General features: G+C 36.8%; 1 protein-coding gene across 13 annotated transcripts in view; it reads right to left on the bottom strand.

Moving 5' to 3' along the window:
* Positions 1 to 2946: 2946 nt before the first annotated feature.
* The window catches only part of LOC117339113 (5-hydroxytryptamine receptor 1A-like), a 51974-nt gene continuing 36708 nt past the window's right edge, over positions 2947 to 18212 (bottom strand). The window contains exons 2-6 of one of the 13 annotated variants that reach the window (XM_033900508.1): positions 6886 to 13065; positions 6736 to 6825; positions 6513 to 6692; positions 6390 to 6424; positions 6117 to 6334 (exon numbers count right to left, since the gene is read on the bottom strand). In XM_033900508.1, the coding sequence (XP_033756399.1) occupies positions 9788 to 11236 (1449 nt within the window). In that variant the 5' untranslated portion in view covers positions 11237 to 13065 and the 3' untranslated portion in view covers positions 6117 to 6334; positions 6390 to 6424; positions 6513 to 6692; positions 6736 to 6825; positions 6886 to 9787. The other 12 variants (XR_004535088.1, XR_004535089.1, XM_033900506.1 and 9 more) reach the window with 12 other exon arrangements.

The raw sequence follows: 18212 nt of genomic DNA, 5'->3' as shown, positions 1-18212 counted from the left end.
TCTGGAGCAGTGGACTTCAGTGGATTATGTCTGGGGCAGGTGACTTCAGTGGATTATGTCTGGAGCAGTGGACTTCAGTGGATTATGTCTGGAGCAGTGGACTTCTGTTAATTTCCTTTTCCGTTAAAACCCACAAAGTAAATTTGCTACAATCTTGGATCAAAGTTGACCTAGAGGCACCAGATGTTTTGTGTAGTAAATTGACAACAGTTATTACCGAAGTGTTTCTCCAGATGTGTACTGTTGTCAATATTTCACCAGATTTGTACTGTTGTTGATATTTCACCAGATTTGTACTGTTGTTAATATTTCACCAGATTTGTACTGTTGCTAATATTTGTCCAGATTTGTACTGATGTTAATATTTCACCAGATTTGTACTGTTGTTGATATTTCTCCAGATTTGTACTGTTGTTAATGTTTGTCCAGATTTGTAATGTTGTTGATATTTCACCAGATTTGTACTGTTGTTAATATTTCACCAGATTTGTACTGTTGTTAATATTTCACCAGATTTGTACTGTTGTTAATATTTCACCAGATTTGTACTGTTGTTAATATTTCTCCAGATTTGTACTGTTGTTAATATTTGTCCAGATTTGTACTGTCGTTGATATTTGTCCAGATTTGTAATGTTGTTGATATTTCACCAGATTTGTACTGTTGTTAATATTTCACCAGATTTGTACTGTTGTTTATATTTCACCATATTTGTACTGTTGTTAATATTTCACTAGATTTGTACTGTTGTTGATATTTCTCCAGATTTGTACTGTTGTTAATATTTCACCAGATTTGTACTGTTGTTGATATTTCACCAGATTTGTACTTTTGTTGATGTTTGTCCAGATTTGTAATGTTGTTAATATTTCACCAGATTTGTACTGTTGTTGATATTTCACCAGATTTGTACTGTTGTTAATGTTTCACCAGATTTGTACTGTTGTTGATATTTCACCAGATTTATACTGTTGTTGATATTTCACCACATTTGTATTGTTGTTAATATTTCACCAGATTTGTACTGTTGTTAATATTTCTCCAGATTTGTACTGTTGTTGATATTCCACCAGATTTGTACTGTTGTTGATATTTCACCAGATTTGTACTGTTGTTAATATTTCTCCAGATTTGTACTGTTGTTGATATTTCACCAGATTTGTACTGTTGTTAATATTTCACCAGATTTGTACTGATGTTAATATTTCACCAGATTTGTACTGTTGTTAATGTTTCACCAGATTTGTACTGTTGTTAATGTTTCACCAGATTTGTACTGTTGTTAATATTTCACCAGATTTGTACTGTTGTTGATATTTCACCAGATTTGTACTGTTGTTGATATTTCTCCAGATTTGTACTGTTGTTAATGTTTCACCAGATTTGTACTGTTGTTAATGTTTCACCAGATTTGTACCGTTGTTAATATTTCACCAGATTTGTATTGTTGTTAATATTTCACCAGATTTGTACTGTTGTTAATATTTCTCCAGATTTGTACTGTTGTTGATATTTCTCTAGATTTGTACTGTTGTTAATGTTTCACCAGATTTGTACTGTTGTTAATATTTCACTAGATTTGTACTGTTGTTAATATTTCACCAGATTTGTAATGTTGTTGATATTTCACCAGATTTGTACTGTTGTTAATGTTTCACCAGATTTGTACTGTTGTTGATATTTCACCAGATTTGTACTGTTGTTGATGTTTCACCAGATTTGTACTGTTGTTAATATTTCACCAGATTTGTACTGTTGTTAATATTTCTCCAGATTTGTACTGTTGTTGATATTTCACCAGATTTGTACTGTTGTTGATATTTCACCAGATTTGTACTGTTGTTAATATTTCTATAGATTTGTACTGTTGTTGATATTTCTATAGATTTGTACTGTTGTTGATATTTCTCCAGATTTGTACTGTTGTTGATATTTCTATAGATTTGTATTGTTGTTAATATTTCACCAGATTTGTACTGTTGTTAATATTTGTCCAGATTTGTACTGTTGTTTATATTTCTCCAGATTTGTACTGTTGTTGATATTTCTATAGATCTGTGCTGTTGTTGATATTTCACCAGATTTGTACTGTTGTTGATATTTCTATAGATTTGTATTGTTGTTAATATTTCACCAGATTTGTACTGTTGTTAATATTTGTCCAGATTTGTACTGTTGTTTATATTTCTCCAGATTTGTACTGTTGTTGATATTTCTATAGATTTGTGCTGTTGTTGATATTTCACCAGATTTGTACTGTTGTTAATATTTGTCCAGATTTGTACTGTTGTTTATATTTCTCCAGATTTGTACTGTTGTTGATATTTCTATAGATTTGTGCTGTTGTTGATATTTCACCAGATTTGTACTGTTGTTAATATTTGTCCAGATTTGTACTGTTGTTGATATTTCACCAGATTTGTACTGTTGTTAATATTTCACCAGATTTGTACTGTTGTTGATATTTCTCCAGATTTGTACTGTTGTTAATATTTCACCAGATTTGTACTGTTGTTAATATTTCACCAGATTTGTACTGTTGTTGATATTTCTATAGATACGTTACCGTAAATGGTGTTATATATAGATACGTTACTGTAAATGGTGTTATATAGCGACACGTTACCGTAAATGGTGTTATATATAGATACGTTACCGTAAATGGTGTTATATATAGATACGTTACCGTAAATGGTGTTATATATAGATACCCTACCGTAAATGGTGTTATATAGCGACACGTTACCGTAAATGGTGTTATATATAGATACGTTACCGTAAATTGTGTTATATATAGAAACGTTATCTTAAATGGTGTTATATATATGGTGTTATCAAAGGATATGTAACCGTAAATAGTTAAATAGGATACGGTATGTAAATGGTGCTATATAAGGACAAATTACCGTAAACCATACTGTAAAGAATAAAAGATAAAACATTGGATTTAAATAAATAACAGTTTATTATATTATGTCCAAGAATCTGTAATATCAACGCACAAAGCCAGTAATGAGAAGTGAGTGAGTGCTAGCAGTAGTACCTCACGTGGCATGTCAAGTTGTACATCACGTGGCACCTCAAGTGGTACATCACGTGGTACCTCAAGTTGTACATCACGTGGTACCTCAAGTGGTACATCACGTGGCACCTCAAGTGGTACATCACGTGGTACATCACGTGGTACCTCACGTGGTACATCACGTGGTACATCACTTGGTACATCACGTGGTATATCACTTGGTACATCACGTGGTACTCAGTTGTTCCAAGGTACAAGGTAATTCTATCAATCTCTGTATAGAAACATTAAAGGGATTCACCAGTTTGAGGGTTTTGATCTTCAAATAAAGATATTTAAAGGAAGACAACTCAATATTGATTTGCTATAATAATAACATATCACGTGACCATCACATGGCTGTCACATGATAGAGATTTTCTGATTGGTAGACATTATCTTGTGGACTTGGAACAGCTGGTGCTGATACAGCACTTTGTACCAACTATCCTAGACTGGAGTAGACCCGTTTGGTTACAGCAAGTGCTTCCATCTTTTTATCACCAGTTCGTTTTAATAAATGTAGGATGAAGAAATATCAATGTAACACACAGACTCCGATAGTTGAGCCACACAATTTGTATTCGGAGGTTTTCAGTCCTCGCTTCTAACACAATGTATACATTTTGTTTTTGTATATGATCCATTGTTTTTAACAATTTTCGACAATGAGTGCCCGATAAGTTATTTTGAGAAGTACCATTGTGGATCGTCAGATCTTTTTATGTAAAGTCTACTCCTTTCTAGTACACCACTTTTGATCACAAGCCGTAACAATGATACACCTCTACAACAACCGGTATTAGTCGTCACCCAGGAATCCCGGAATACAACATTGATACATTGTTACCATTGTCATGGTAACCCTCAGCAGATACTGGTAGTATGATGCTACCGCATTGGTGTGTAAAACGTAAACACAATATTACGTATGTTATACCGACATTCAGCCTGGATTACCTGCCTTAGTACCAGTTCTCTCCGCTAGGCTGCGCTCGTGAAAATTTTCGAAGCGAAACCTAGCGGAGAGTGTAAAAACCACGACATATACTCCAGTCTATACTGACTTGTCATTAGATGTATATATGGGATATAGGTAACACAATTCAGCAATGTCTTACCAAAAACATTAATGAGAGTGCTGGCGGCACGAGTGACAGTCAACCGTGAAATGATGAGACGAAGTAACGAATGCACGAAATACTAGTGAAACTCTGTGTATATAACACAACGTCATTAATTATGCAAATAATGTAAGGTTCGAAAATACGCCCAGTTGGTTTATGAAACATCCTCAGGAAATGATTACAACAGAGTCCCAATAGGACACTGGGTGCTATTGACATCACTGTAACAGGATGTAACGGAATCCAACTTAACTACCTTCAGAAAAAAAATCGACATGTAAAATGGTATTGCTTTAATTATGCATACAGTTTTGATAACTTTGGATTTTAAATCCAGATATAATTGATTTAAAATCAGATAAAACAACGTAGATATGTGTTGGTTGTCAGCAGTAGCAGATTACAGAATTTCCAATAATAATAATAATAATGAAAAAATAAGCAAAAAAAAAATATAATCAAGTCTTGGGATCTTATATTGGAAAACATTGACAGATAATATTTCATTTTATAGACATCGATGTTGTAAAAATGTCGAACGATTTGGTCGAATATTGAATAACTAGTGTTTTAATAACAACTGACGATCTGTGTCAACACCCAGGACGTCATCACTACCTTGTTATACCGACTCTGTGTTAACACCCAGGACGTCATCACTACCTCGTTATACCGACTCTGTGTTAACACCCAGGACGCCATCACTACCTTGTTATACCGACCCTGTGTTAACACCCAGGACGTCATCCCTACCTTGTTATACCGACTCTGTGTTAACACTCAAGACGTCATCACTACCTTGTTATACCGACCCTGTGTTAACACCCAGGACGTCATCACTACCTTGTTATTCCGACTCTGTGTTAACACCCAGGGCGTCATCACTACCTTGTTATACCGACTCTGTTAACACCCAGGACGTCATCGCTACCTTGTTATTCCGACTCTGTGTTAACACCCAGGACGTCTTCACTACCTTGTTATACCGACTCTGTGTCAACACCCAGGACGCCATCACTACCTTGTTATACCGACCCTGTGTTAACACCCAGGACGTCATCCCTACCTTGTTATACCGACTCTGTGTTAACACCCAGGACGTCATCACTACCTTGTTATACCGACTCTGTGTTAACAACCAGGGCGTCATCACTACCTTGTTATACCGACTCTGTGTCAACACCCAGGACGCCATCAATACCTTGTTATACCGACTCTGTGTTAACACTCAGGACGTCATCGCTACCTTGTTATACCGACTCTGTGTTAACACCCAGGACGTCATCGCTACCTTGTTATACCGACTCTGTGTTAACACCCAGGGCGTCATCACTACCTTGTTATACCGACTCTGTGTCAACACCCAGGACGCCATCACTACCTTGTTATACCGACCCTGTGTTAACACCCAGGACGTCATCCCTACCTTGTTATACCGACTCTGTGTTAACACTCAAGACGTCATCACTACCTTGTTATACCGACTCTGTGTTAACACCCAGGACGTCATCACTACCTCGTTATACCGACTCTGTGTTAACACCCAGGACGTCATCGCTACCTTGTTATACCGACTCTGTATTAACACTCAAGACGTCATCACTACCTTGTTATACCGACCCTGTATTAACACCCAGGACGTCATCGCTACCTTGTTATACCGACCCTGTATTAACACCCAGGACGTCATCGCTACCTTGTTATACCGACTCTGTATTAACACACAGGACGTCATCACTACCTTGTTATACCGACTCTGTATTAACACACAGGACGTCATCACTACCTCGTTATACCGACTCTGTATTAACACACAGGACGTCATCACTACCTTGTTATACCGACCCTGTATTAACACCCAGGACGTCATCGCTACCTTGTTATACCGACTCTGTATTAACACACAGGACGTCATCACTACCTCGTTATACCGACTCTGTATTAACACACAGGACGTCATCACTACCTTGTTATACCGACTCTGTGTTAACACCCAGGACGTCATCACTACCTCGTTATACCGACTCTGTGTTAACACCCAGGACGTCATCGCTACCTTGTTATTCCGACTCTGTGTTAACACCCAGGACGTCATCGCTACCTTGTTATACCGACTCTGTATTAACACCCAGGGCGTCATCACTACCTTGTTATACCGACTCTGTGTTAACACTCAAGACGTCACCACTACCTTGTTATACCGACTCTGTGTTAACACCCAGGACGTCATCACTACCTTGTTATTCCGACTCTGTGTTAACACCAAGGGCGTCATCACTACCTTGTTATACCGACTCTGTTAACACCCAGGACGTCATCGCTACCTTGTTATTCCGACTCTGTGTTAACACCCAGGACGTCATCACTACCTTGTTATACCGACTCTGTGTCAACACCCAGGACGCCATCACTACCTTGTTATACCGACTCTGTATTAACACCCAGGGCGTCATCACTACCTTGTTATACCGACTCTGTGTTAACACCCAGGACGTCATCACTACCTTGTTATACCGACTCTGTTACACCCCAGGACGTCATCACTACCTTGTTATACCGACTCTGTGTTAACACCCAGGACGTCATCACTACCTCGTTATACCGACTCTGTGTTAACACCCAGGACGTCATCACTACCTTGTTATTCCGACTCTGTGTTAACAACCAGGGCGTCATGTCATCACTACCTCGTTATACCGACTCTGTGTTAACACCCAGGGCGTCATCACTACCTTGTTATACCGACTCTGTTAACACCCAGGACGTCATCGCTACCTTGTTATTCCGACTCTGTGTTAACACCCAGGACGTCATCACTACCTTGTTATACCGACTCTGTGTTAACACCCAGGACGTCATCACTACCTTGTTATACCGACCCTGTATTAACACCCAGGGCGTCATCACTACCTCGTTATACCGACTCTGTATTAACACACAGGACGTCATCACTACCTTATTTCACTGACCACGCCTAACCAGAGGAAGTGATATCCACACCAATCGTCGCCTTTATTGCTACATTAAATTCATTCCCTCACACAATATCCGGTTCATGCTGCTCACGGAGGCTGCGGCCATTATAGTTAATATTTATCGTCGTGGACAGTACTCATCACGTTATCAGGTCAGTATCTACAGCATGGAATTAAAAAAAAACGTTGATGACATCTTGTCGTATTTGTAAATCTTTCAACAATATTCAATTAAAAAGGTATGAAATCCCTTATATGCGAGACATATATATTATTTCTACAAGCTTTTTCTGAACCCTAATGTCACTTCAGTATGACCCCACGTTAGTTTCGATATACCGTAGATAAAACCCTATTAGTCAGTAGAATTGGATCCTGGCGGTTGTTATAAATCTGTTTGTAGCGGGGATATATTGTAATTTTATCAGCGATGTTATCATACTCCTGTTCGTCCGAAAATAACAGTGTCAGTAAATACATCTAAGTTTGTCAGTTGACTGGGTACGTCGTTAACCAGTACAAAGTGACCTTACACCCCCAGATTACACAGGTGATGAAATGTTCGCCATTACGATGTCATTCGATTCCCAGTTCATATATATGAAATATCCTAGAACGATCGATAATGATTTAACATACACGTACAGTCCCGCGCGCTTATCTATGTTATTCTTTGAGCTGAAAGAACTTTTGAATTGATCCCAGAACATGAGAAGAACTGGTTATTATAATACCGATAATTTGGTTTTCAGCCAATGCTGTGTAAATGTGTCAATGTCTCAACATTGTTAACACGACGGGAAATCTGGCCTCACACCGGCGATGTGGGGTCGAAAACTGGCCTCACACCGGCGATGTGGGGTCGAAATCTGGCCTCACACCGGCGATGTGGGGTCGAAAACTGGCCTCACACCGGCGATGTGGGGTCGAAATCTGGCCTCACACCGGCGATGTGAGGTCGAAAACTGGCCTAACATCGACGATTATGGAGTCAACATTAACTGGTATATCTTACAGATAACAAAGCTATTTACAATAATTTTTCGATAAAAAATCGCAAACAATTATGACTCATTGATATTATGCTTTATAATCGTGCCGTAATGTATAGACCACAACTAATGAAGGTATTCATTGATATTTCCCAGGGCCAGCACTCTCTGATGTTGAAAAAATGGCTAAACATCATTTTTGTGTGACGTACACATCGTTTTTTACATTATGTATTACATGCATGAACAATTTATGACGATGATTGGCCTCTTAGTCTACAGAGTAAGCTTAGAACTCGTTTCAATTAAAACATTCAAAACATCCAAGCAAACAATTGTCATAGGGTCTACGATATTCACGTGAGAAATAAATTTCCAGTTTAATGGGAATTGATAAATTAAAAAAAGAAAAGTCACTTTGTTTTTTGTTTTAGTGTCGGTGTCGTAATTAAGAAAATTTTGACGATTGTTTTCCGTCAACTCATCATCGCACCGATAATAATTAACTACCAATTTTGAACATATACAAATCGCATTTCACGAGTTAAACTCAAGGTAAGAGAAACTTTCACATTTTTTGAAATTACATTACATTGGTTACATCAAATAAAAAGGACGATGTTTTGGTGACGAAATATCGTAGATCATATGTTTTTTTTTAAAATATTTGACTGAAGAATGGCTGACATCTTCCTATTGTTTCATTAACATCTAACTATTAAATCAAAAGTAAGCGGAAACATATTCAATACGCACAAATACGAACATATTTGTCTGGCAATAAAGTATAAACAGTTACCTAATTAATTATTTAAATTGCATTGAATAAAATCGGTTGCACTAGTTTGTATCACTGTCACACATAAACAATGTCAATATACACGTATATCGGACTAATGGGACAATGTTCTAAGCAAACTTTGTAATGGACAAGAGGGCGCTTCGTGGACTCACTGTTTGTATAACTCTAAAAAAACATGGCAAGGGCAATAACTCTGGCGTATAAGTCTAACAACAATGTCTTATAAACGCTTGATGGATAACAAGGTCCTATAAACGCTTATTGATGGATAACAAGGTCCTATAAACGCTTATTGATGGGTAATAGGAGGGGTGCCATCAGTTATGTAGTTTTAAGATCTAATCGTTACTGTTCATGGGTCCAAAACATAACCAAGTGTATGGATTCGATTTTTTTTTCAATTCAATTTTTACGTTTGAATATAAAGAGTGTGGATTAGCGTTATCACATAAATGTAGACACCCCGCCAATCTATCACAGTACATCAACAATGGCAACAGTAGACAATTTAATCTGAAGCACATACTTACAGTGCACGTCACCCATTCAGGCAATTTAAGGCATAACGATATACTTTCTATATACAACATGACGTCATTCGTGACGCCGAATGTCAATGACATCACAGAGATATATTTAATATATCTCTGCAAGTCGTATTGCTCTTTACTAACAAAACTCGACAGAGTGACGTTTAATATGTCTCTAATATTTATAAGTTATGGTGTGTATGTGGTTAGAATCCTAACAATTGGCACATTCGTATTTACCATTTGATGGCATTGCTTTCACTTTCTATGACAGTATCGTTTTAAATAAATACGAGCTCGTCACAGCTTACTCTCATCCGGACATGCATTACCGTTTCCGACATGCACAATAGTGTGTCCTTGGCTGTTGTACCTGACGATCGTCTCCGTGGGAGGCCGTAAACTGTCTCGGAAGGTTGGATCGGGTCCGTATTGTTCCACATAACTTTCCGAGCGAATGCGAGAATTTATACCCTTACATCGGAAGCATAAAATTTCTTTAAATGGAGTTCTAAACTCTCTATTGAAACGTGCGTAGATTAAAGGGTTTAAAAATGAGTTAAAATACCCTAGCCACACGAAAACACTACCTAACCACGGCGGGATGGAACAGTATTGCTCCTGGGCACCGCAGAATGGGCGGATTACCGCCAGGATGAAGAAGGGAAGCCAGCAGGCAACAAAGCCACCCATTATTACCCCAAGTGTCTTTGTAGCTTTCGCCTCTTTTGAGGACGACACCATCTTGGTACTTTTAGTAAGGAACGACCTCAGTGTAAATCTCCTCTTCCCGTTACTCGCCTTTACATTGTTAGTGTGTCCTAACATCTCCATCGATGGGTCGTCACCATCGTAATTTCCGTTTTTCAGATTTCCATTGCCCACTATAGTATTTTCACTTATTCCGCTACTTTTCGATGACTTTTTAGAAGGTAAGTATATTTGGTCATTACCTTTATCAATGCTCCCCAATTTCGATTTGTTTTCCGATTTCATAAGTCTTGAAGATACTTTCCAGATTCGGAAATATACGACTAACATAACAGTAAGAGGGAGGTAAAAGGCACAGAGGGTTGCATAGATTTGGTATCCTATTTCTTGGCTTATTAAACAATGCCATGGCGGCCGTTCTGTTTTCCACCCCAGTAAAGGCGGGATAGAAATAACGACAGAAGTGCTCCACACACCGGCAATCATCAGACCCATGAGACGCGGCGTCCTTCTCATGGCGTATTTGAACGGCCTGGTGATGACGAAGTAGCGGTCAACACTGATCATACAGAGGTTCAGAATGGAAGCTGTACACAAGATAACATCCAATGACGTAAAGAGGTCACACACGACCTCACCTAGTGACCAATATGACATCACCTCGTAGGCGGCATTGAAAGGCATCACACAAATCGCCACCAGCAGGTCAGACACCGCCAGTGACAGGATGAGGAGGTTGGAGGGCGTCTGTAGGCGCTTCACAATGCCTACTGCTATACACACGAGCGAGTTTCCTATCACAGTCCCCGTGGTCAACATTACAAGGACCATCGTGATCAGCACTTGTTGCCAAACCTCGTACCGAGAATCGGGACGAGGGGGGTACCCTTCGGCAATTGTCGTATCATTTCCTGGAAATGCCGAACTGTTGCCCGATAAGCTAGAGTTAAATCTAGTTGTGTATATCACCGCTGTGTCGTTATCCAAGGCAAGGTCTGGTAAAACTGCTAATGTTTTATTGAACACCAAATTTGCCATGGTTTTTCTCTTCCTCAGGAGCTATTGGCAAGAATGGAAGTGACAGAGGTTTGAATCATCATAGAAAAAACTGTCCAAACAGCAGTATTTTACTGTAAGAAGTCATAATAGCACGAAGTTACGATCCACGTCACAGAATATCCGAACACACGAGATTGTTTACATTTCAGTACAGGCAACAGCCGAGGACATCTAACGGACATTTCTGTCATGGAAAGTAAACAAACACACTTTTCCAGATAGTTATAAAAAGTTTAACAACGGTCATCGGCAGTTATAAACACAAATCCAAGTTTAATATCAGAATCCCGTCACGTGTGTGTTAAAAACCGGATAAATTGTATTTTGAGTCCATTTGAGGGTACATTTTTTTCCACATACAAGGCGATGAAAATACTCCCCGTTATAGGGGGTGTATGGCGATCAATACTCGTAATAATGGAGCCGTCCGTTACTCTCTCAGTCAAATCACGAACCCTGCTTCCAATATCGATCCCCGTCAACAGTAACACGACCAGACAGGATGAGGTGTGGACCAATAATTCCCAAGGACTCCTTACATGCCAAATTGGAAATATAGTCGCTGAGGTTTGCACCCATAATCAGTTTCCACAAAAACGTGTGTAGGCTTTAATTCCATGGCGAAAAGACTCCATACACTTTTTGACACAATTAGGAACATATCTGGAAGACCATTTTGGACATTTTTTCCAGGAATGTCATTAGACTGTTCCAAATTTACGATTCACATGATATTTAACTTACACCGAACTCTACATCGCCGACATGTAATGGGTTATAAAATGATTGTTCACCGTGTACGCCTCCAACTATGACCGAATACTATTGTCCCCGACAGATGATGTTGTAATGAACCCTTCGTCCTTTTTTAGATTGTCACTTTATATACTGCTGAATATACTCGTGTGTTGTACTCCAACTGTACAAACGAATTAGACGTTAATCCTCCTGTCGCCCACAGATTAACGACCCCAGTGTGCTATATACACGTATTATGTTATCAAAACCTTAAATCACATCAGCGATTTCACCATAACACTCTCCAAAATATATCACTTACGTTGTAACATCATGTAATATCAGAACTGGTCCTCTCTAACAGCGAAACGTCAAATTCACCACATCAAATATCTATATACACATACGATATATTATGTACAAAATATGGAATCCCACTGGTCTAAGCTTGATTCTTTGTTGTAATTATTTATAATCCTCTACAGTTAGCGAAAATGTGTATCACACTTGGTTTAATCTGTTTTCTGAAGTCGATGATCGAGACGGTGTTTTCCGGTTCAATAGAGCCCTTCGCATAGTAGGCGACACCAATATACGACTGTGCCGCCTTAGGCAGCCGGCTCCACAGTACCACTTATGGGACAGTTTACCCAGTTAGACTCTGGATTCTTTAATGATTCACCTATTTAGGAGTTAGAGATGCAGTAATATTAGAATTAGATTTGTACGATGCTGCCTAATTCTGGATCTCCAATACACTTGATCAACACATATAAGCGGTCCTACTTAGACCCTTTCACTCCGATATAATCCCTATATAGGTCCTCTGTAAGTCACGTGACTGGTTGACCAGAGATGCAGAGAGTCTTTATAATTGGATCAACACTGCGCGATACTACTACATTAATTATAGATCGAGCACCTGTCAGGTAAGAGTTACCACGTCATGGAAGCTTTAGTATCTCGGTTACAATTCTTATCCAATAATTGTTCGTCCGAACGTACTGATACAGACACGTATTAATTGGCTGAAGGCGAGCTCCGTGACGTGCATCATCCCCAGTCGAAACCTGGAACAGAAATACAAACGGTAAAATGTTGGTAGCCACATAAACATGTGGATATGAACAGGATTTAAGAATTAAGTATATATGAATGCCGACCAGATTGACTAAATATAGCATTAATAAACCGTCAGAGCCAACTCTAATCTGATATACTATACACAGTCGGTTTAACATAGCGCTTAGTATCCCCGTACAAATGTTCGAGACGGATTTACATGTACATACCATTTATACAAAACATATGCTTAAAACTTCTCTTCATATTGTAACTTTTAAGCTACATAACCAAATATTACCACGAGTAATGAATCTACAGGTATAACCGCGAATATACAATAAAATCACAATTATTACAATCTTAATGTCAATTTGTTTTCCATTTAGCGAGCTGGAAATTACTTCTTTTTATTGAAACCCAGTAAAATGTTGTTATGACCCCATAGATTGTACCGAAGGAATTAGTTGTCAAGTCTAAAGCAAATGAAAAAAAGCATGTTTTGGTACAAGACTTTGGAGATATGACAGGTAAGTCGTTACATAGAGCATACAGATTGTTTACTTGGTAACAAATTACAGACGGCACAAACTATAAACTGTGTGATTAAATCTGACACATTACAATGAAATCTACCTGAAAGGCTTTCGGTGTTAACATATTCACATAAAAAACTGACAATGGAAAACGTGTAGGATATAGTGTTGATACATTGTCAGTCTATGTAACTATGTCTTAATACAGAAACAGTGTCAGTCTATGTAACTATGTCTTAATACAGAAAGAGTGTCAGTCTATGTAACTATGTCTTAATGTAGAAACAGTGTCAGTCTATGTAACTATGTCTTAATGTAGAAACAGTGTCAGTCTACGTAACTATGTCTTAATACATAAACAGTGTCAGTCTGTGTAACTATATCTAATGTAGAAACAGCGTCAGTCTATGTAACTATGTCTTAATGTCTTAATACAGAAACCGTGTCAGTCTATGTAACTATGTCTTAATACAGAAACAGTGTCAGTCTATGTAACTATGTCTTAATGTAGAAACAGTGTCAGTCTATGTAACTATGTCTTAATGTAGAAACAATGTCAGTCTATGTAACTATGTCTTAATACAGAAACAGTGTCAGTCTATGTAACTATGTCTTAATGTAGAAACAGTGTCAGTCTATGTAACTATGTCTTAATACAGAAACAGTGTCAGTCTATGTAACTATGTCTTAATACAGAAACAGTGTCAGTCTATGTAACTATGTCTTAATACAGAAAGAGTGTCAGTCTATGTAACTATGTCTTAATGTAGAAACAGTGTCAGTCTATGTAACTATGTCTTAATGTAGAAACAGTGTCAGTCTATGTAACTATGTCTAAATACAGAAACAGTGTCAGTCTATGTAACTATGTCTTAATACAGAAACAATGTCAGTCTATGTAACTATGTCTTGATACAGAAACAGTGTCAGTCTATGTAACTATGTCTTAATACAGAAACCGTGTCAGTCTATGTAACTATGTCTTAATGTAGAAACAGTGTCAGTCTATGTAACTATGTCTTAATGTAGAAACAATGTCAGTCTATGTAACTATTTTTTAGAAACAAATTTTAACATCATCAAAAAGTGAACATTGTTCAGATTCTGGCTGGGAAAGATTGATCATGTTATAAGATAACGCCGATACAAATTGGACAAAAGCTGGCCAAGAACGTCAACATAAAGATCGCGGACCAACAACACTGTAATTCACGGCCAGGACGTGTAATCACACTGTGGACCAGGGTTCCATGGCGCCAGGAGTCACCATGTGGTTGTGTAGTGGTATGGCTGACACACAGTACTAACTTAACTAACATTTTGGGACCATATTGTGGTGATGCACATCCATGTCATGACATCCAAGGTTTGTGGTTTACGATAGATTTGGCAGCCAATTACAATCAGCTTCCAAAAACAATAAATTTTCATAGTTCGCACGTGAAGATGAAAAAGTATACCATTACACACACAAAACTAGAATCAAAACTAAAGAGCGACGGAAACTGTCGGCGGGTTCCTTACTTAGGCCAGATAAAACACGAATACCAATCCCGAAACAGATACTAAAATCAAATTGTATTTAAGCTGTAGACCCGTGCTCGGTAACATGACTTATTGAATGGAACTGTTGTTTCTTATCTAAAGGCACTAACTAAGAAATATCAATCAATGAATCAATCGATCAATCAATCAATCAATCAATCAATCAATCAATCAATCAATCAATCAATCAATTTATTTATTTAAGGGCCATACATCACAATTACATTGTACAAGTATATAGTTACAAAGTATAAAACATAATTTAATATCGAGGATCAGTCATCTTAACCATTATAAAATATAGAATAGTGATATTCTAAAAAGGTCTGTTGAAATAATATATTTTTGTTTAGATAAATAAAACCGATAACAAACTTACAAATTCCAATTGTCATTGGCTAGTTGTCGTTGGCCGGTTGTCATTGGCTAGTTGTCGTTGGCCGGTTGTCATTGGCTAGTTGTCGTTGGCCGGTTGTCATTGGTTAATTGTTGTTAGTCGGTTGTCATTGATCAATCATTAATGATAAGTTGTCATAAGTTAGTTACCGTTGGCCGGTTGTCATTTGCAGATTGTCATTGTTAATTGTCAATTACCGTTTGTCATTGGTTAATTGTCGTTGACTAGTTGTCAATGGTTAGCTGTCGTTGGCCGATTGTCATTGTTAATTCTCGTTGGCCGGCTGTCATTGGTCAGCCGTCGTTGGCTAATTGTTACTGGTTAGTTGGCGTTGGCCGGTTGGCAGTGCTCATTGTCGTTGGCCAGCTTTCATTGGTTAGTTTATAATTGTCGGGCTGTCATTGGTTAGTTTATAATTGTCATACTGTCATTGGTTAGTTTATAATTGTCGGGCTGTCATTGGTTAGTTAATAATTGTCATGCTGTCGTTGGTTAACTGAAATCGATGTCATTACATGTGACAAACAAACCCGTGCTGTACGTCACAGAAAAATGAGGACAATGTTCCTAAATAATAAATATAGAGTGGTTCCAAATGGTCCATGTAACATCCAATAGTATGTTTTGCAATCTTATGTACTAAATGGACTCTCAAGATAGGTTATCGAATTTTGTTAATGTATAAATCATCACCGAGGATGTCTGTACTCAGTGACATCGCTGTTGATGGAAATAATAAGTTATCACATAGATATATATAAGTCAACATTGATACAGTTATTTAGCCGTCAGATACAAGATTGTGTAAACAGGCAAACATAGATAACATAGAAATGACTTTAAAATACTTTTCCTTCCGTAAGCGATAAATCGAACTTCCGTAAGCGATAAATCGAACTTCCGTAACTCAGTGAAGGCCAGTATATCAGGTTTTTATTCCAGGAATCCAGAAAAAGATATGAACTTAAATCAATTTAATTTTGTAAATAAAAGAAGTCACAGCATCTTATAAAACAGTCGTAAGATATATATAGTTTATGGAGTTTATACAATAGTCGTAAGATATATATAGTTTATGGAGTTTATACAACAGTCGTAAGATATATATAGTTTATGGAGTTTATACAACAGTCGTAAGATATATATAGTTTATGGAGTTTATACAATAGTCGTAAGATATATATAGTTTATGGAGTTGATAAAACAGTCGTAAGATATATATAGTTTATGGAGTTTTTACAATAGTCGTACGATATATATAGTTTATGGAGTTTATACAACAATCGTAAGATATATATAGTTTATGGAGTTGATACAACAGTCGTAAGATATATATAGTTTATGGAGTTTATACAACAGTCGTACGATATATATAGTTTATACAACAGTCGTAAGATATATATAGTTTATGGAGTTGATACAACAGTCGTAAGATATATATAGTTTATGGAGTTTATACAATAGTCGTAAGATATATATAGTTTATCAAGTTTATACAACAGTCGTAAGATATATATAGTTTATGGTGTTTATACAACAGTCGTAAGATATATATAGTTTATAGAGTTTATACAATAGTCGTAAGATATATATAGTTTATGGAGTTTATACAACAGTCGTAAGATATATATAGTTTATCAAGTTTATACAACAGTCGTAAGATATATATAGTTTATGGTGTTTATACAATAGTCGTAAGATATATATAGTTTATGGAGTTTATACAATAGTCGTAAGATATATATAGTTTATGGAGTTTATACAACAGTCGTAAGATATATATAGTTTATGGAGTTTATACAACAGTCGTAAGATATATATAGTTTATGGAGTTTATACAATAGTCGTAAGATATATATAGTTTATGGAGTTTATACAATAGTCGTAAGATATATATAGTTTATGGAGTTTATACAACAGTCGTAAGATATATATAGTTTATGGAGTTTATACAATAGTCGTAAGATATATATAGTTTATGGAGTTTATACAATAGTCGTAAGATATAATATTTATATAGTTTATCAAGTTTATACAACAGTCGTAAGATATATATAGTTTATGGTGTTTATACAACAGTCGTAAGATATATATTGTTTATGGAGTTGATACAACAGTCGTAAGATATATATAGTTTATGGAGTTGATACAACAGTCGTAAGATATATATAGTTTATGGAGTTTATACAACAGTCGTAAGATATATATAGTTTATGGAGTTTATACAATAGTCGTAAGATATATATAGTTTATGGAGTTGATACAATAGTCGTACGATATATATAGTTTATACAACAGTCGTAAGATATATATAGTTTATGGTGTTTATACAACAGTCGTAAGATATATATAGTTTATGGAGTTGATACAACAGTCGTAAGATATATATAGTTTATGGAGTTTATACAACAATCGTAAGATATATATAGTTTATGGAGTTTATACAATAGTCTTAAGATATATATAGTTTACGGAGTTGATACAACAGTCGTAAGATATATATAGTTTATACAATAGTCGTAAGATATATATAGTTCATGGAGTTGATACAACAGTCGTAAGATATATATAGTTTATGGAGTTTATACAATAGCCGTAAGATATATGGTATGTCCTGTAATACCTATATCCGGGTAATTCCTGTAATATCTATATCCAGGTTATTTCTGTAATATCT

The sequence above is a fragment of the Pecten maximus genome, chromosome 12 (assembly GCF_902652985.1).
Source record: "Pecten maximus chromosome 12, xPecMax1.1, whole genome shotgun sequence".
In the NCBI taxonomy this organism is placed as follows: Eukaryota; Metazoa; Mollusca; class Bivalvia; order Pectinida; family Pectinidae; genus Pecten; species Pecten maximus.
This window is presented reverse-complemented; position numbering and strand designations above follow the sequence as displayed.